We start from the raw sequence: 21286 nt of genomic DNA, 5'->3' as shown, positions 1-21286 counted from the left end.
TCATTTATCAGTTCAACTTTTTTCACCAGTCAAACAGTGGCAGAACAGTGCTGCCAAAACTCTAATCTCTATAGACTGTATTTTATGTTATGTAGTGTCAATCATTCTCAAGACATTTATGCAAATGGCCCCAGCTTTGCACAAACTCTGCATCACATACCGACTGCACGCTTGCAGGTCAGCTTCCCTTCACAAAGCCTCGTTTGATCCACTCTCAAGCATTCCCTAGAGGGCCGGCTAAACTTTGGCTCTCGGTAGGCTTATAGCCGGCTGCGGAACGTGGATGTTTTCATGAGTTAGAGCCGCTGCAAGGTGGAAGCAGTGGTGAGACCGTCTGACCAGTCAGACATGACACCCTGCTGTCTGAAAGGTAACACTCCTAACAGCACTGTGTGATTCCAGCTGCTTTAGCTTTTATGATGAGTAAGAATGCCTGCAGCTTTCAGGACATGCTGGACATTTTTATTCATAGTTTGCCAATATTTTGGAGTTGCTTAGATAGTGCCTCCCTGCAATCTGTTCAATATCCAGCCTAGAAAGAAGAGCTGGAATGAGGTCATGGTCTGCTGCAGATTGAAATTTCTCTTTGAACATCAGAGATTCCTGATGAGGATAAAATTCATCACAAATATCCCAACCTTCTTGGAGCATCTAAACTTTATAAATGCTAGAAGGATCGTGGGTAATGTCAAGTGTTTTAGTTTAAATGTATATATCTTCAAATGGAATAACTGGGATTTCAGAAACTATGTCACCATACAAGAATAAAATTTGATGAGAGCACCAACGCTCTATAATTCCTCTTTACTTACTGCCCCGCTTAAAGAACAAGTCAATGCTGTAAAAGGTGTAAATGCATCCATTAATTCTTAATCAGGGATCATTTTGTGCTTCCATGCAACATGTTCTTTAAACATATCTTAAAATAAAACTGTTTTACTCCAGTTTTGATTCAAAATGTTTGCAAAGATTCAGCTGAATAAACCATAACATGTCTGCAGCAATGTTAATTTTAACAGAAATCTCCCCATAATGCACAGACACAGCATGTCTGGTGAAAATTATCACAGCATATCGGCACAAAAAGCTCACACCAACTCCCAACTGTGGTGGCAAAAGGGTGATGATTTGAAATTTTATTTTGTAGCCACTGGACCTTGGCAGCTTTCAGTCAGTTAACTGACCATAAACTGTGTATGCAAAAGTATTACAGAGTAAATATTGAAAGTAGATTAAACGTGAGTTAAAACTGCTGGAAAACAAGTTAATTCTTTGCTAGAAACTGATGACTTCAGGTCACAGCTAATGGTGCTATTGAATTATGATGTGTATGATGGAAAAGAGTGAGTTTTTTCATCACTGGACGAAGCCTGGGCTTCAACTTGCGTTTCTGTGTGAATCAAATCTTACTCGGTAAACAGGCTTACATGTTTGCCCTTCTATAATTTATTTGAGGCATTTTTTTTAAATACATTTTTCTCTTCAAACATTTGTCTATTTATTCTTTTTTAACAAATTGTTACAAATAAGAGAAAATGAAGGAGCCTTGATGTCCATTTAATAAGTATAAACTCTAAAAATAGAATCAGGAAACTCCTTATACCAGAATCCACTTGTGAGTTTCTGTGGATTATGTTGTGGAGCTGTTGAGGATTTCCCCCTAATCATCCAAATCATTTAGGATATTTCACAAAGTCAAAAAAAAAAAAAGGAAACTTAAATACCCTTCATTCTGTGCCGGCATGACTGGTTGGATTTCAAAAGTTTGATGATGAATGAGCTCTATAGATTTTACTGCACAGGACGACTGAGCTCCAGACAGGGTTTTAAATGCCTTAAATAAGATGGGGACAAAGCTTTCTTTCTTCCGTGTTTAAAGAGATTGGGTTCCCTGGACCCACCCCGGAGGCCCCACGGCTCGGCTACAGTAGGTAGCACACAGACAAATCCCAGCAGTGCAAGGTCTCCAACAGAAGGTCTGCTAACAGGCATCCTACCATTGAAATACGAAACTTCACCTTTGCTTGATTTAATTCAACAGACGAGTGCTGCCTCAGCGTGCAGCATCAACATAAAAACACATTGGTAACCGTTTCTACTGGGATTTTTTAACTTGTTTGAAAGCCTCAGCTCAATGTAAGACTCGGATTAAAGGTAGTAAAGTATCCAGCTTCTGAAACAAACATCCAGAAAACTGCAAAATAACTGAAACACTGAGTACCTTTAAATCAATGTGAAAAACCCACCTGCCTATTTGATGTGCATTGATGATTCTGATGATGGCATTTGACAAAATGTAATATCTACTACTTGTTTCACAATTGGTGACTATTTGACGTTTTTTTATCAATCAATCATTCATTTGTGTAGCACATTTCAGCAACATGGCAGTTCAAAGTGATTCACATCATGAAAGCATAAAAAACATCATAAACATATCATATATTCAACAGCTGTGAAAACCAGTAACAGACATTACATCTTGTCAAGTGTCATCATTAAAATCATCAATACACACAAAGTTCTTTTTGCTTAAAGCACTTTGAACTGCCTTGTTTCTGTTATACAACTAAACTTTAATTTTAATTTAAAGGAAAGGTTGCAGACCCAATGCATGAGAAGTGTCCCTCCATTATAACATATTGCCTGCATTATAATATAATTCTAACAATCATTATTTTGCTGGTTCTGAAAATGTAAATGCACACTGATAGCAACATCAGTTTTTTTCCCCATTCACGCTACCCTCCATGTTGCACATTCAATCCTTTTTATATACAGACAGTCCACAGATCTGTAGATTGTGGTTGTTTGCGCTTCAAATTTACAAATTGACCTTGGCAGCAGCGAAGCGCAGCCTGAACAAACCCAGAGCCAAAGCAAACGAAAGTCTGGCTAAGTAATTCTCCACACTTCAAAGAGCCTTCTGCATGTTCAGTGTGATCAAAAGCAGAGTACTAAAAAGTTTTCTATGTCAGTACTCAACTAATGGGTGTCACTTTGCTTTGATGAAAGCATCACAGGAATTAGAGAATGCAGCAAATATTAAAGGAGAACTAAGAAGGGAAAATGGAAAGGAGAGTAATTGTCTGAAGGTATAATGCCATGCAAAAAACAAAAAGTGAACTTTTCTCACATTTTGTCAGGTTGCAACTACAAATTTTATTGTATTTAATGGAGATTTTATCTCACACACCAACAACAAACAGCACATAATTGTGAAGTAAGAAGCAATATTTAACCCATTTTACTCGAGTACGTCTAAATAAAATGCATTGCAACTGTGTAAACGGAGATCATCAGTGTGTATTTTTATCGCATTATAAACATTATAAACACAAATGTGCCGTGAAGCCCTCAGAGTATTGTTAGGGAGCATGAGTGAACAAACATGAAGACTGGGGAATATAGCAGAAAGGTAAGGGAGAAAGTTGTGGAGAGGTTTAATGCAATGTCAGGTTTTAAACAAACCTTCCAAACAAACCTGACATTATCCATGAAAACTGGAAGGATAACCAACAAAAAGAGGAATAATCACAGAGACTCAGCATAACTTTGGAGGAGCTAAAGATTCATAGTTCAGGTGTTGTGAGGGTCCATGTACACTCAAGAAAGAGATCATATTACAGCAGTTTTAGCTTCTTTCCGACAGCAGCCTCTTGTTCTACGCTATTTGTTTCGTGAAGAGGTTCAGGACGCTTGGCTATTGATTGCTTCCTGGAGGCATGGACTCTGTTCAAGTGAGTCGTGACGTATGTAATGTGCCGATTCGACGCTATGAAGCTTTACGGAAATTGCCTGCATGTAAACAACCATCCTCCACCGCAAAGAGAAAAATGCCGAGCCGAAAAAGGTGGCTGTTGATGTTGATTCAATATTTGGAAGCATGGCCAACACGGACTGAACGGTTTCGTTCACCTTCTCCGCTGCCAATGCTAAAACCACAGGCAGACTACAATTCTAAAACAATGCAGAAAATCAATATCACCATCCACGATTTCTCCTGTTTGCTGATTGGCTTGGTTGAAATTCTACCAAAATAATCCAAGGAAACAGGAGAAACCCAGACTGTCTGTAACGCCAGATTTTAATCAAGCGGAATTGCACAGGATGGCAGTGCCCAGGCTAATGGTTGTCCATTAGATGTAAAATTAACTTGTCTATTTATCCCTCCACAATCAAGCACCTTCCTAAAAACTAACTTCTTAGTCTTTCTCTAAGTCCCTTGAGTTGAGTTAAATTTGTAGTATCTGACAGCAGGACAACTATTAACTGTGACCCCCACAAATCTGACCTTTGTGGAAGAGTGGAACAAAGAAAGACATATTTAGAATAGAATAGAATAGAATAGAATTCAACTTTATTGTCATGGCACTGTCACAAGTACAAGCAACGAGATGTAGTTTGCATCTATCCAGAAGTGCTCTACGAGATATAAATATTTATTTACAGATGTACAAGACTATGTATGTGTGGACTATAAGGGGTAAAAAAAGACGTTTAAAAGACGTCATTAGAGTTACGTTTATATAAAGTTTACCACAACTTTGACCAGATGACAATAAAGGCTGAACATCACAAGTCAGAAAACTACACTCCCCGTCCTCATGAATATGTTCAGAAAGTGGCTATATGGGAATGTTTTTCTTCAGCAGTAACAGAAAAGACTGATTGGAAGAAGGATAGAGCTAAATTAATGTTAATTCTGATGGAAAACCTATTAGAAGCTGCAAAAGACAAGTAGGTATTATTACAGGAAAAGACTGTTCTGAAAATAATTGACTCAGAAAGGCTAAATACAAAACTATGTCACAGTTTTCAGGTGTTTATTGTAAAATAATAAAAAAGAAAAGCTGAGCTTAAAGTTTTATCTTTTCATTTCACTTGACAATTATGTGCTAACTGTGTTGCTCCATCACATAAAATCACAAAGAATTACACTGAGTTATGTGCTTAAACCCTGATGTGTGAAAAAGTTTAAGGGGTGTAAGACACTCAACATGAAAAACTTGTCACCTATGCATGTGATTCACTTACCCTGGGGCCCCTTTTTCCTGGGATTCCTGGCAATCCTGGAAATCCTTGGGGACCCTGAAAGGAAAAGATTTAAAAATAGTCAAGAGTCAAAATGAATCAGGGCTATGAATACAAAAGACAAAATTAAAGATACAGCCTTTAGTCATGTCAGGAGAGAAATATAAAAAGAAGGCCCAAACTCTTTGAGTGACATTCACTCAGTTAAATACATTTTTTTCCACTTTATCACATGTTTGGTGAAGTTAGATAAGTGTTATTTGCAGTCACTGTGTTGTTCCATCTGTGAGGATTTCCTATTAAACGATGATACAGGCCCTCATTCAACCAACATTATTTCAACACTGCATAGACTGTAAGTCTGAGTCATTGTGCTGGCTGGGAGGTCGCTGCTGGTTCCAGCCACAACCAATCACATTAATTACAAGCATCAGCTAGCTTTAAAACAATTTCACACATGGATTAACAAAGCTCTGAAAGGTCACATTTAATGAGGGGTCAAGTCTGTGGAACCTGATTTTGTTTGATATCTTGGGATTTTAAGTTACTTTCTCACAGCTGAAGCAGTTAAACGAAAAAGAGAGGAACAGGCCCAAGAACAACTTGTTGGCCTCTTCTGGGTTTATGTAATAATTCCAAACACACTGAAGACTTTTACATCTCTTGGAAAGAAACCCATGTTTGATTATAATTAACCAGCAAATAGTCTAACAAGCCAAAAAGCTTTTTAGCAAACTTTAGATCCTGTTGATTGCAGCCATCAGGTGATCCACACGTGATAAAGCAGTTTAAGCTTCAGTCACTAATCAGGCCAGAGCCAAGTCACGGCTTCAGCCAATTTCCTAAGAACTTGTCCAAACCTTTACATTTTGCATCCGCAAGCATTTACTGTATATTAAGTTTGTAAGTGCCTGAGTAGGTGACCTTTTATCTTGCAAAAAAAAACTTTGACAATTCTGATGTGAACTCCACTCCATCTTTGGAGGTCAACTGGGATGAACTTGTTGTCTGCAGATCAATTAGATATTCAACAATGGTCGGTGGGGTTACTATAGATTGCACATGACTTTGCACATTGTTGACAATGCAAGATAAATTAATACCTCAAACTTCACTGCAAAGTTGATGGTGTCATTTGAAGGGCAGGATTTAGGTTTTCTAGCAGAACATCGCCCAAGGTTTTGTCACCTCCAGCTTGCCGTACTTCTGTACATACTTCTCATATGAGCAAGCAAGACAAACTCAGAAAGGCACACGATTTGAAAGAAAGACAGAATTATTAGATGATGTCTTTTATTTCATTGCTCATTGTTCCTGTTCTGATTCTCATGTACTATTGGAACCAGTTTTGATGATGAATACAATCAGTAGGGGATCTTTCACTTGCTCCATTAACAGCAAACTTTGATGCACGCTGCATGCACTATTTTCTGCTGCAACTTCAACTTTGCAGGCTGTTGGAGCTGAAGTCACTCTTCAATTGCATCTGACAGCATAATCCAGCCTTCACTGAGACGTGGCTGAACAAGATCTTGCCAGTCGGTGTAGTACACGGAAGACTGATCAGTTCCAGTCTTCAAGTGGCCTGGCAGTTCCACATGTGTCTCCTCTCCAACACAGCTAATTCCAATGGTCCAACTACCTCTTTAAAATTTTATAGTTCTGCAGAGGTCTGCTAATGCACCCTCATTTGATTCAGATGTTGACCCAGGGAAAGAATGAAAACATGCAGGATACCAGCCCTTGAGGACTGATGTTGGACACATCTGGATAGTGATTTTTCTCCTTTTTAGGATTGGTTAAGACGTTTGGTTAGGACTTTTGGAAAGTCCTAACCAGACTGCCAAAAAGTCTCATGATACAAAAGTGTCATAGTATGCTTGACAAAATGAAGTCTGTTTTGCAAAGCATGTTCAATGTATCTCAGACAATAACACCACCTTACCATTGAACATAGAATAATCGAAATATTATATGGAGAAGGCAAACCTTGACTGGATGAGTCTACAATAAATTATCCCACAGTTACTTTGTTTGTTATAGCAACAGATTTGTGTTGTTGTTTTTTCTTATAAATTTCTTGAAATGGAAGTGAACAACAAGGGGCGGAGCTGTAATAAATTCATAAATGCCCCCGACACTTTACCTGAAAAAGACGGATATTCACTTGTTGCTAACTTTGTCTGATCTGTTGGTGCCATTAGCATGAAATTTTTTTTTTCAAATTGCTTTATTTTAGGTTTGCTAAGTGTTTTTTTCTGGTCTTGACCTCTGCAATAAAAAAATAATGAAAACCAATAGTATTTTGGTAATTAATCCACTGGATTTAAGCATAGATTTCTTTAATGGAGAGAATCCTGCTACCACTAAGTCCTATCTGAGCCTAATAGCTTCTCTGCTTTAATATTGACCACAAGTCTGCCTTGAATGCTCTCCAGAAGGGGGAAAAGTGACGGTGAGGACACCATAGTCAACATGCTCAGTAAAATCTGATTTGGGATTTCACCTGGCAACAATCTTTTAGATTCTGACCCAGAGAAGAAACATTTAGCTATATCTGTCTCTCAGAGAGATTTATAAAATATCTTTTACCTCTTTTACCATTCTCCTGTGTGTCCATAGTCGATTAAAAAAACTTTTAAATCACTGCTCAGTCAATGATGGACATGCTTAGATGAGGAGCTTTCTTATACATGGCGGGCAACACATGTTCTTCACTGAAATGACATGTTCAGTTGTCTTCTCAAACTTGAAGTGTTGCTAAAAGAAATTCATTGCATTCCCCAACAAAACATGTAGTTGTTAATTAGTAATTAAAAGTTTCAAGAAACTTTGGTTAATTTAAGCAAATACATTTAGCTGTTTATTTTAAATTTTCAAAGATGTTAACTGTGGCACCTATAATTGCCACATTATAGGTGCAATATTTCAAACATGAAAATTTTTACTTTTATTCTAAAATTCACAGGGTGAGATTATGCTTTTATGGCATGATGAGTTTATTTTAAGGCTTTTTACATGTTTTTCAGAAGTGCCAGAGGAGGAAACTTTATGCCCTCAACACAACACAACATAAAGTTTTAATAGTTGAATGTGTAGTAGTGTTTTATCCCTTAAATTGTTTTAACCCATTTCAGAAGTACATCACCTCGGAGAAATCTTACACCTCACTGCACACCCCACTAAGTAAGCTTCAAAGTGCTATCATTGCACAGCTGTTGAAAGGAATGATCACCCAAAATGAGCACCAAAGTGGTGTGAACTGAGAGCATCTACGACCTCACACATGCATGACTGGCAGCTTGGAAAATAAACAAGGATTGAGGCAAGTGGAAAACTCTCTACCATTAGCATTAGCCACACTGTCAAGATCACTTGACCACAAAGTTTAGTGATTTTATAATCCAAGCCTGTACCTGTTTCAGATACAGGCATTGAATGAACAAAAAGAAAACAACACAACAACACTGAAACAATAAACTGCTCTTTTTATCCATGACTGTGATCCTGAAAAGTTCAAAACAAAATTCTGGATTTACTACAGTTCTAACACCTTGTTTCATTTCTTCCAGCAGGACTACATCCCACCAGACGCCCGCACATCAATTCAGAGATTTCTGATACACATTTGTTTGACCACTCACCTGTGGTCCTGGTTCTCCTTTTAGCCCAGGTGGTCCGGCTAGCAGTGAGAACTGGGTCGGCTCCAGGTCAAATGTCTGAAAGCCATCTGTTGCAACTGGAGTCACCGCAGGGAGTGCGGTTGGTTTGAAATTGTTGGTCACTTCTGGCTCAGGTTTCCTTGGAGCTACTGTGGTCAGTTCCTTTTCAAGGGGAACGTACGCCTGTGTGGAAAAGGCCGTGGTCCTGAGATTTGTTGATGGTCTGACGGAGACAGGCAGAAGTAAACTTTTCCCAGAAGCTCCTGAAGACTCACTATCCCTCTGATTTGCGTTTTTGACAAAGTGTTTCTGATCTAGTGGATTTATGATCCGAAGAGATGCAGTAACAGTCGGAGATGAAAATTTGGGAATGTTTTCCAATCCAACATTAGCTGGTGGAGAAATGGACACAACAGCATACTCTGTAGCTAAAGATCTCTCTGTCAGTGATGATGAAGTTGTATGAGTTGAAGTAATATCCGGGTCTGAAAATAGAGGTAGCATGGGTGGAAAAACGGGCCGATATGTGTCAGCTTCTCTGCAGTGTTTCTTAATGTGATCACAATAGTTATGAGCTGCCTCAGCCGAGGGATAAATGTCAAATTGACAGATTGCACCTTCAAATGGCACTGAGTTGTGGCTCATTTTGCCCAGCAGGAAGGAGCCCTCTGGATCCAGGCTCTGGTCTTTTTTTGAGGACAAATTTCCATGTAAGCTCTTCTCACCACAGGATGTGTGCAAAAATACCTGACGGTCTCGTACAGCCACAGCAAAATTATGCCACCGTCCATCGTACACGTTATAGTCAAAACTCACAGAGTTCTTGTGCCCCACGTGTACAAAAACATTCCCCGGTGTGAACTGCACTCCGAGTTGAACTTTCTTTCTCTTAGACAGAACAGAGAAAAGGAAGGCGCTGTTGAAGCGATGAGCAGAGAGGCTGATGATCAGGGAGAGGCTGTTGGTGTTATAGCTAGCAGGGATGATGGTGCGGAGGGGCACCTGGAGGTGGGCCCTCGGAGTGAGGATGAAGCCGGACTTAACGGGGATGACACCAACAGGAATGGAGCGAGTCCCTGTTGGTGGTGGCACACCCGGCCTTCGCCCAAACAGCTCCAGCTGCTGCAAGATATCCACATCTGTAATAAAAACAGGAGAGACGTCATTGTGTTTTGGGTGGGATTTGAAAAATGTACTGCTGTTATTTTTTAATTCCCAGTTTCATCTCTTTGATGGAGGTACAACCTAGATACGTACAAAATGACTCCATATACTGCATTGCAATGTGGGAGACGTTCAAAGAAAAAAAGTGAGTGAAACTCTTCAATCAGTCTTCCACTCCAGTGATCTGCATCAAAGCATAAACTGAACAAAATTAAAAAAGCAGGAACTGAAGTGATATTTAATATGTCGTGAAGCAATACTGGGAATTTACCGTTTTAAAGCCAGACTAATTGAAAACCCGAAGCAAAAAGACTGCATTAAAGTGTCCACATATAGGATCATACGTCATTTGCTTTAGGGGGTTGCTGGATATTATGTAATCCTTACATCAAGACTTAATTAGGACAATCTCAGCAAACAGAAGCTGAACAGTTCCCCGGAGGGGGTGGTTGTGGGAATGTAAGGTGCACAGCTAGAAATGATATCTGGTAATGTCTGCTGATTAAAGATGATTCCTCTGACGGGAGCTTGTGCTCAGAAACATACTGCAGTGCTTGCCGCAGGTTTTAATTGCTACTTGCATCTCATGGGAGGAAAATGTGAGTAATGTTCACATCTTGCTGTGCTGTTTGCATGGTGCATTGCTCCAAATTGGATTCACACCTTTGAGGAAGAGCTTAATTAAACCCACATTTCAGTTTAAAAGGAGGCAGACCTTGTTTTTGCTGCATTCCAGATAGTATGTCTGTTCTTAAAGCAACTACATCCTGTAGCATGGACAAGAAAACTGTAGTATGAAAGAATATAGAGTTCCAATAAGAAGTTCAACTACACCACGCAGTCACTATGGGCAGAAATTCTTTTAACACGTTTCCGAATTTGAACATTAAATACAACAAACGGCTTCAGTGATATATTTTTACAGAACTGGGTGCACAACTTTGAATTTACTGTGAATTTCCTCTATTCCATATGCAGTCTCAAATATACATCTCTGCTAAAAGACAATGTGCTTTCAGGGTTAACATCTGTGCATTTTTGTAGCCATCTCTACCTTTTTGGACGGATAAAGTTGTTTGTGTTGTTATTATTCCACCCTAGAGAAAAATGATTCAAATAAATAATTCAAATATCAAAACTAACTTTGATGATAGGAAGCATCAGGCCAGAACTATTTGTGGTTTCTCAAATTGCTTTTCAGTCCTCATGAATTATAAAAACAGAAAACAGATTTTAGCCCACTGTCTAAAAACAAACAATGTGAGTTTAAAACTGATCTTTGTGGCTTTAAAACTCATTAGGACATTTTCCATTACCGACTCATCTCTTTTTCTTAGGTCACACTTGCAGTCATTTGTATTATAAAAGGTTTAAACATACAAGAGAAAATGGGAGGGAAGATTTTTTTGACCACTGCATGCCCTAAAACAACTTATTGTGTTTTTGGGTCCTACGCATACACTGGATGTTAACATAAAAACCTATGTCATACATTTGTTTTCTGAATAACTAACAGACAGATGGTAGCTAGATTGAATTAAACTGCTGAATAATAAATTCCAGCTCAGCATTAGAAAAATAAGAATAGACACACATCCTGTTAGGAGAAGGGAAACCCTGCTCAGTTTGCAGAGGCAGTGGGAGATCAGCCAGACTTGAAAACTCAGGCATAGAGAAAAGAAAACGTAGAAAAAAATCCCTGACATCCCATAAAAAGACCATGTACAGTCAATTTCTAATACAGCACCGATTTGAATTGTTAATAAGGCATGAAAAAGCAAAATTGCTCTTTGATTGTGTGTTGTGTTTTCTCAGGGTTTTCTGCACATCATGTTTTAATCTGAGTGGGTAGGAGGGCTGCCTGCGGCTCTTGGTGACCTCCTGATGAGCAGAACAAAAATAACAAAATATTAAGCGAATAAAAATTTGATGCAAAGACAAGTTTGGCAAGAAAGTAACTTAATCAGAAAGCAAAACTTATACAGAAGAAGAGCCACAGAGTAAATCTATTCCCCTGTACTCAGTGCAGTTTCTCCCTGCATGTACGAGAGGAAAATAAAATAAATTGTTCCTTTAGAGGGCTGCACAGTGGAACAGCTGGAAACATTGTTGCTTTGCAGCAAGAAGTTTGAATCCTGCTCTGGGGTCTCAGTGACAGGAGTTTGCATGTGTAGAAATGATCAGAGGGACTATATATTTCTTATGGTCTTCGAACACCAGGGTTACAAGCCTAGACCTGTTACTGTGGTAACCCAATCTTGATTAAGTGAAAGAATATGGATGAATGAAAAGAAAACTATCAAGTAATAAAGCAACTGTTCTCCATGTTTAAATGTTATTTTCTTTTTAAATTTGTTAATGAAGTGTTAAGTTTTGAATTCTTTTAATGAGATGGTAGAGGAAATTCCAGAGTGACTAGCAATTTATCTGACTATATGAATTATAAAGTAGCAACGTTCAGCCCCTCCCCTATCTGTTGCTGTGCACTGCTGAGTCAGATGGTTGATACAGTGTTCCTTTACTCCCCCCCTTCCTCCCCCACACACAAGACAAACCGTTGGAAATATAATAATTTCAAATAATTTCAGCATATGCTTATTTTATGTATGTTGCAATAAGCATGTTTACTTGTAGCTTTGACGACATCTACACATAACATAAAAAACCTAATAATCAATAAATTACATTGTTTTGCTGCAGTATGAACTTTTGTTGCTATGCTATTTTAAAGAAGAGGGATTCAATCTTCTCACATGTTTTTATTTAAAACATCTGTGTAAGTAGTTACATACTGTGAAACTCTAGTATTCTACTCAAGGTTAGAATATCGCTAGAATTTCTTTCCAATCCGTGTGCAAGTAAGACTTACATATTAGACATTTCTCTGCACGATTCCAGTCTATTCAGCCTTCACACATGCTACTATGTAATGTTTTCAGTCAAAAAGACAAGTACCTTCAATTCAGATTAACTTAACTATATTGCATTGAGTTTTCAAAACCCTGGATAGTTCCAAACATTTTTTACCCTGTTAATCATCTCAGCACTAAAAAGTGGAGTAATAAGGCTCTGATTTAAAACTAAGGCTCTTTTTTTTAACTAACTACCTACGATCCAAGAACTTTCTGCCCTTTACTTTTATTAGCAGATTTTTTTTCTATAAGCCACACAGCGATCAGTCATCAAAACACAAGGGGAAAAATATTATTAAAAAAAAGACTATTTTAAAACGAAATATAAGAAAATATAAAATATCTTGTCAGATTAAGAAGTCCAGATATACAGTACAGACCAAAAGTTTGGACACACTTTCTCATTGAATTCAATGAGAAGGTGTGTCCAAACTTTTGGTGTGTACAGTAGGATTTTTTAATTTCTTTTTACTTAAAAGTTATGCAACATACTTGTAAAGGATTCAAAACAAGATTGAAGTTTGTTAAAAATTTGGGATGCAAAGACAAAACTGCTGACATCAGAGTGCATCACGTAGCAACATCAATATAGCTAATGTGGTTCGATAAGAGAGACTTTCTAAAAGAATAATGCAAGCCATTAATTGTGCTTATCACCCTGATATAATTAAAATATACAACAATTTGTATCATGTTGACCTCTTCTACACATATCCTGTTTTATTGCTGTTCCACATAAATAGTTCAAACTTTGTCTGTTCTGTATGCTAAACCTCAATCCACTGAAGGCATCCCAAATATTTAATCATTTATTTCTTACATTTCAGATATCACCAGGTAAACAGTGTATAGGAATAAAAACCTTACTTATGCATCTTTCTCCTCGGTTTTCTTACCTTGTGCTTGTGCAAACCTCACAGAACAGATGGAAACCAGTACAGTCCAAAGAATCAGAGCTCTCCTAAAAACAAGAACAGAGAAGTTTGGAAAGCTTCACCAATAGCAAAAATTCATTTTTTAATCGTCCAAGTAAGTTTTTATCTTTTGTCAAAATTGTAGCTGTAAAATTTTGTGGAAAAGTCTCAAAAAGTCTAAATTTTAGTGCTTCAGATGTTTTTCATTTAAAAGCCTGGTCAGCAGGACTGTTACATTTACTATTGCTTTTCAATTTGATATATCGGACTATAAATTAAAATATAATGCGACCTGTATTCTCAAAATGACAAACTTGTCATGGAAACATGATCAGTATTAATGGAGAATTGAATGGAGATAAATACTGGACAATCCTAAGAGAAAATCACTGAGAGGCTGAAAAGAGTTGAGACTGGGGTCAAAGGTCTCTTTTCAGCAGGACACTGTCCCTAAACACACAAGCAAAGCCAATGACTTTTTTTTCCATAATTGTCATATGGGCTGCTACCCAGGGCAGCAAGACAGAGAGGCGTGCATAAGTGACAACAGCTGTGCTTTCTAATGCTTATGTGAATGAGCATTCAATATAGAGTTGATACTTGTAAGCTGAGTAGGTGGTCCCAGGTGGTGTTGAAAATTGTTCTAAAATGTTGAAGATCTGGACCCAAATGCAGGAAGGAGGCAGACGGGTGAAAATAAAGTTTTACTTACAAAACGACCCACATATCTAAAAGTGTCAGGACACCAGTCCTCAACGATGAGACATGCATAAATTACCACATACAGATGTATGCAAAATTCATGCCAGATTTATTGTTTTTCTTCAATTGGGAATTCCATGGATTATTTGTTTTTACTTCACAAATTGGCACCACTTAGCATTGGTCTACATAAAAACACAATCTATTACAATACTTAACATATTGTTTCACAAGTGTGAATATTTCTATAAAGTGAAAACTAATTTAGACCAGCAAATCCCAATAAACATTCTCCCTTTAATCAGTTAGCCACATCTTTACAGTGCATGGTTTGGGCTTTGTTTTTCCTATGAGAGATTTTCTATTGAGTAAACTACTTATTGATATTAATCCAACTAGACTGTACAGTATGAAAATCTAAACTATTGTCTGGATCATGTTGGATTTTTTTGAAACACACTGATTAAAGGTTTAATTTAGTGGTTTTGTAGTGTGTTTGTTGAATGTGGAAGCTGTGGCAGGGAATCTTTAACATTTGTAGCCTTGCAGAGTCAGAACAATGTTTCTTCTCACCGGTTAACGAACCCGTTTAATAAACTTTACTTGTTAAACTAAACATAAATTAGCAGCAGAAACAGAGTGTGACCAAAACTTTTTTTTTTTACAAACACTTTAGAATGATGCAACATTTTGGCCTTATTAAAAAAAACCTAATAATTCCCCCTCCCTCCGGGACAGCCGGTCGGCCAGCTGAGTGAGACGCACAGCGTGGATGAGAGGGAAAGAGGAAGGAGGAGATGATTACTGTCTCCGCCTCACGCACACCTCCCACAAATCAGTCCCAGATCGTTTGGCAATTCATTCTGAAACAAGTTGAGGAGCAGTTCAGCCGAACAGCTCAGACTTTCACTGAACTGTGCAGAGAGAACAGGCGGAATTGTTTCCACACGTTTATCTGCAACTTATTAAAGTATTCCGCCCGCTCCACTTCATATCTGCATACAAATCTAAACTTCTCCTGGACTCAGCCAGTACTTTAGCGAGCTTTTACAACGTTACACGCACATTACAAACATCATCCCCCCTCTAAACGCTCGTTAGTTCAGACTCGGGCATGTTTAAGAAGACATTTAGGATTTCATCTTGAACCTTTTCAACCATGAAATGTATTAAAGGAAAGCGCTGATTTAGTCTATCGACTCACCCCCCGACTCCAGTGGCTTTGAGTTTGGAGTTCGGGGCATTGTCCGGCTCCATAGCGGTTACTTCATTATTTCCCGGGAGATTTTATTATCCAGAGTACAGAGGAGGCAAAGTTTTTCCATCCCAGGTGTTCCTTGGGGAGCTGTGCGCAGAGTAAAAGCGCAAAAATTAAAAATAAAATAAAGTACGAATTAAAAATAAACAAAGCAAGAATCAAACACTGATAATGCCGCTTTATGTCATTGTCGTGTCCTTATTTTCTCTGCAGTCTCCAAGAAGATGACTACTGGATAAAAAAAAATAAAAAAAGACGCTCCACCTGTGCGCTCTTCTATTTAGTTTTCCGTCTCTTCTCCATGCGTTTTGTAATATATCAACAACAGCAAGAATAAAAAATGCTGTGCAGCTTTCCTGGCGATACAGGATGACGCGCAAGGATGAGTGTGTATGTGTGTGACGACTTTCCAAAATGAAAGTTTATTGTGGACTCAGGGAAATCTTGAGAACCGGGAGGAGGTGGGGGAGATGGGGGAGGGGGCGCCTCCCTCTGTCGCCCTCAGCTGACATCCAGGGAAACACGTTTTGGAGCTGCAGCTGAAGGTGTGTCTTCGCAGCAGGCTGGACCCTCTCAGGCTGCACGTGCTCAGCTGTGATAAAATGCTCTTCCTTACTACGTGAATGTTACGTCTAAAACGTGCACAGGGCCGCAGCAAGCATTCCAGAGACCCATGCAAAAGCCCCCACAGTGCCCACCCACCACTGAAATTAAAAGTAACTATTTTTTTCACCTTTTTTTTTTTTAGAGTTAGTAGTAGTTACAGCATTTGAGTGATTTAGAGGTGAAATCCTCAATTACCAGCCCCCTTGCAGCACTGCTAGGTTAATGGATAGATAATTCCCCATTGAACCAAGATGCTTGTTTCTGACAGAAAAGAAGACATGAATTCTCAAAAAAAATTTAACAATGAAGCAAGGAGTATCAATTTTGGACAAAATATGTGATTTTTATCTATACTTTTAGAACATCCTGTCATTTATCTGCATTTTGTTTTTACTGAGATTATCTTTGGCTGATATTAAAAAATGTAAGTGTAGCAAAAAAGTGTATCTCTGTAAGGGGATAAATACCATTTCCATGGCTCTGTATTTAAACCCACTTGCTCTTTGGCTTTAAACACGTCACAATTGGTGACAACTCACCAAAATAAATGATGTTGCGGCGAGATACTTGGAAAGTTATTTGACCTCCAAACAATTAGCCTGTTTGCACTTCACACCTGCTCTGTCTGTGTTAGGTCTAATTAAGCAAAAGCAAACATGACACTAACCTGACAATAGAATTTAACAAGTACTTAACTGCATTAAACTTTTAGCAAAATGCCTACTTTTGACAACCTCCCTCCACCTGACACCTGTATTCACATCCATTCTCATTGTACATAGAGGGATTTACGGTGCACAGGTTCTGGTGTGTGTCTAAGTGAAATTCCTCTGCCAAAGAAAGTCCTCATTGACCCACCTTCAACAAACACGCTGTGACAGTGTCCAGGAGAGAACCAACAGAGCCCTGATTCAGCTGCCTGCAACTGGATCCCTCCTCCTCACACAGAGCCCAGTTCATCGTCTCGTGGTCAGGAAGTAAGGGAGCTCACCACCTTGAAAGATCACTTCCCATCTACCTGTCTGAGCAACATCAGATGTCAGCTTTTGTTACCACAAATTTAAGTTCACAGACAGGAAAGGCAATGTCCTCAGAGCGAGCGGAGGAGCCGAGATGAAGATCTCCAATCTGGAGAGTAAGGTTTCACGAGGTTGGTGTATCAGATTGGGACCTGAGACTGGCACAATTTCTCAGGGGAGACACTCTTGATTTTTCAAAAAGTTGGGCAACAAGAACAAGTAGTCTGTTTTTAAATCACATATTTGCCTATTTGGTCAAGTTTCACATTTTAACTTTTTATTTAAAAAAAACTTTGCATGTTAATTACAGTTGCATAGTTTAGGCAAATAAACCATGAATTGGTTTTATGAATTTGAAATGTTTTACTGTGTTTATCCTTAAAAGTAACTGCTGTGAAGCACCACTAATTTGTCCTATTTATTGTTTCAAGTTTCAGTATCAGTTTCAGGACCTCTAATGGAATTAAGACACAAACATGTTCCATCAAGCGATTTGTCCCCATAATAGCAACTCATTGAGCTCTACTGTTTAACCTGGATTTGTACGTTCCAAATAGAAGTAATCAAAGAAAGATCTAAGAAATACTAGCAGCTAGAGACAATTCTTTTTAGACTCGGATTTGAAAGCTGAATAAGTTCTGTTACACTAAACCCAAGGACAGGTGATAGCAGATGTTGGAGGGCATAAAAGGGTTTTTATTGAGCTGTAGCACTTTATTTGCAGTTTTAAAATAAAGCACATGATGGTTTCCGTTCTGTCCTTTCCATTCAAATCATACAAGGTAATTTTCTTATCGTCTTATTTCTTATAGTGTTAGCATAAAAATGAAATTTACTATTCATCCCTTTTAATTTTTTAGTAAAGTTTATTCATATTGAAAACAAAAGACAAATATGTAACCATGGGGAACCAAAATAACTCTATAATATTCTACTAAAGTGGAGGAGAGGTCAAGCAATGAAGGATCTAATGTATAATAAAACACCTTCATTTAAAGTTATGTTTTCGCAGCTTGATAATTACAGACATTATAGTCACTCCTGGGTCCAAACAAGACCAAGAAAATTATAATTACACAACAAATCTGAAGCTTCTGAAAGTATTCACATGCCTTCATATGAAGATATGATTTCAACACAGACTTATAAAGTTACAGTATATTTTTAAAGCATTTTAATGGTTATGATACACTATTATGATAAAACAGTGGAAGGAATGTAGATATAAAATGCTTTGACCACTTTGCTGTCCTACAATCTTCACTCATCATCCCAGTTGAGACTTTTTGACCTGTTGACCTGGTGTTCTGTTTACTTCAAGGTTGCTGTGATGGAAATCCAGAAAGACACGGACTAGGAACCTTTAAAGGGTTCCTGCAGCTTAAGCTTTACTGTCAACAACCAAAACCATCAGTGCAGTTGTCACTCTTTCAGAATTCCCAAGAGCTCAACTCCAAGACCTTTTATTTCTGCTGAAAATATAAAGGGTTGTTTTACATTTTACTGAGGCATTTCTCAATAATATCATTTAGTGAGAGTAATTTCAAACAATTAACTCAAGAGTTGTATCAGTTTGAACAAAATGTATAAAGATACAGACTACTGCTTAAAAGTTACTTAGCTAAACTTTTTCATGTAATGATTTTCTAGAGACAGGTATTGTTTTTGTTTATGTACAGAACCATGCTGGTGGTCCAGAATAGAAAAGATTTTTAGAGCTAATGCAGTGTTGACCAATGGAGGGTTAGATTTTAAACAAGTATTTTATAAATAAATAATTATTATTTTTCTTCCCTGCCAGCTGTTCAGACACAGTTTTTCTGCAATCCAGTGTCAAAATCATCTGTGTAAAATATCCATATAATTCTATTTCATTCACTGAATGACTGACATGTTATTACATATAGATTTATGTTAATTAGATAAAGCAAAGTACTTGGTAAGATTGAAAGCACTTGAAGTGCCTTAGTTCTATTTTTACAAGAAGTACCAAAAAATGCATTTCACACACATCCTTCCTTGCCATTTTCCAGTGATGGAAACTCTGGTTAGATAAACACAGACCTTTGTTGTTGTACTCTTGTATCCTGGGAATTTGAGTGCAGGCAACCTCTGAGGAGGCACAGCTGGATCTAATAAGATCATGCCCTGGTGCTCCATTTACTCATTCCATACATTAGAACAGGAAATTTGCCACAAGAAGTCAAGCCTTAAGCAGAAAATATTATCTGTTATCAAATTATAAAGCTAATATAATATTTATATTTTAAAATGAATACATTTTTTGGGGGGTTTACTTTTGAGTGGCCTATATGAGTGAACATTTTTGCTTTTGTTTAAAAGAAAAATTAAAACCCTATCCTTTCATAAATCAACAAAATGGTTCCCACAGTGCAAATAAAACTGGAGGAAGTAACACAAATGAAAAGATGAGCTTGGAATTGAGTTGTGTTGCCCCTTAACATCAGTAGTACTGAAAATAAGGGCGAGGGTTTATTAGGGTTAAAGACTGGACTTTGAAATTTGTTTCTCCCCTGAGAAAAAATTGGACAAAGGAAAAGGCATCTGCCAGCAGCGTCAAGAGGTCAAAGATTTTAGAAGGGATATAGAGGTGAAGCAGGTAAGAGAAGAACTGAGGAGCTGGAAGGGACATGTAGATGACCGCAGGAGTTTCCCTAAAGGCAGGTATGAGGGTGAAGGTGTTAGAAAAGTACATCAGCAGCAAAAGTCTGATCCACACTAACCCCCAGGTTGAAATACTTGGAAGATTGAGTGATAATAAAAGTAATGACTAGGAGCAGCTCAAAAACAAGAGAGTAATTAGTTTTTGAGCTAACACTTTATTGTCTTCCTTCAAATAAACAGTTTGTTTGTTGTCCTGTTTGGGCTTTTTGCCACACAGCATAGCAAATTTGATGCAATTTCACTGCTACCACCAACACTGTCACCACTATTGGCAGCATATTTGAGTAAGACAACCTTACTCAAATATGCTGCAGATCTATGAATATAAGGGCTGGTCATTACCAGAGTGGAACATTTTTGTAGACAGCAAGGGAGCAAAGTCCAACTCCAATAAATTATAAAGCTACTCTGCGTTTGGGTAAATGTGTAAAAAGGCAAATTTTGGCTAACACGAGAGCAATTTTCATCTTTATACAGTGATGTAAGTTGTATTTTTACAGCCGATTGTGCAACCCCAAGTGATGAAAAAAAATCAATAAACCTGAGTTAAAAGAGGAAACAAACTGCAATTACTTGTGGACTTAGGACAAACAGCTTTTTAGCAACGGTTGCTGCTCTCTCTTACCGCAAAGTACACAAAAACAATGGTTCTTAAAGTTTTATTGAATCAATCAGAGATTAAATAGGGGTTCTGAACTCTTATGAAGTGATAAATTCGTGTCCCTGTCAATTCGTTTAGGGGACCCAGCTGCAGCACATATTTTTTCACCATGTTTATAACTCTTTTATTATCTTCTATTAGGGCTGCAACATGTGGGTATTTGTATTTCACTGTCACAGTACTATGGACATCTCATCTAAAACATTTCACACCAATTAATGCAAGAACGACTAATAATTACTGGAGTTTGAAGACCCATGGGCTTGTTTTCAATTAGTAGGACCTGAATTCAGATTTAATGTGATATGTCCACAGGAGATAATGAGTTGCAGGCTATGGCAAGCCCCTGATCATTTAAAAGTGTATTTATGGTTTGTGTACTTATTTTGCGTCTTGAATGTAAGGCACATTCTTCTAGGAGCCACTAAGCATATTTACGTAAATCAGTCCACTTTATTTGTGGGCCGAGTTAAATATTTTTGATATATCTATGGTCATTTATTTTTTCTGTATCCTACATAACCCTGTTAATTTAGACATCTTTTGTGTTGTGATCTCTAAATTTTATTCAGAAAACTGTATGTCACTGTACAAGGACTTTACTTCATCAACAGAATGGAAAACAATGTGTGTGGACAAAAACGTCTTAATCTGTCTGAAGGCCACATA

General features: G+C 37.9%; 1 protein-coding gene across 3 annotated transcripts in view; it reads right to left on the bottom strand.

Moving 5' to 3' along the window:
• Window positions 1-16055, bottom strand: part of col27a1b (collagen, type XXVII, alpha 1b) — an 81633-nt gene extending 65578 nt beyond the window's left edge. For all 3 annotated transcript variants that reach the window (XM_032578783.1, XM_032578784.1, XM_032578785.1), the window contains exons 1-4: window positions 15593-16055; window positions 13669-13733; window positions 8679-9835; window positions 5038-5091 (exon numbers count right to left, since the gene is read on the bottom strand). In XM_032578783.1, coding sequence (XP_032434674.1) covers window positions 5038-5091; window positions 8679-9835; window positions 13669-13733; window positions 15593-15645 — 1329 coding nt within the window. In that variant the 5' untranslated portion in view covers window positions 15646-16055. The remainder of the gene's footprint in view (window positions 1-5037; window positions 5092-8678; window positions 9836-13668; window positions 13734-15592) is intronic.
• Between the last annotated feature and the right edge of the window lie 5231 nt (window positions 16056-21286).

This window comes from Xiphophorus hellerii, chromosome 12 (assembly GCF_003331165.1).
Source record: "Xiphophorus hellerii strain 12219 chromosome 12, Xiphophorus_hellerii-4.1, whole genome shotgun sequence".
Classification (NCBI taxonomy): Eukaryota; Metazoa; Chordata; class Actinopteri; order Cyprinodontiformes; family Poeciliidae; genus Xiphophorus; species Xiphophorus hellerii.
This window is presented reverse-complemented; position numbering and strand designations above follow the sequence as displayed.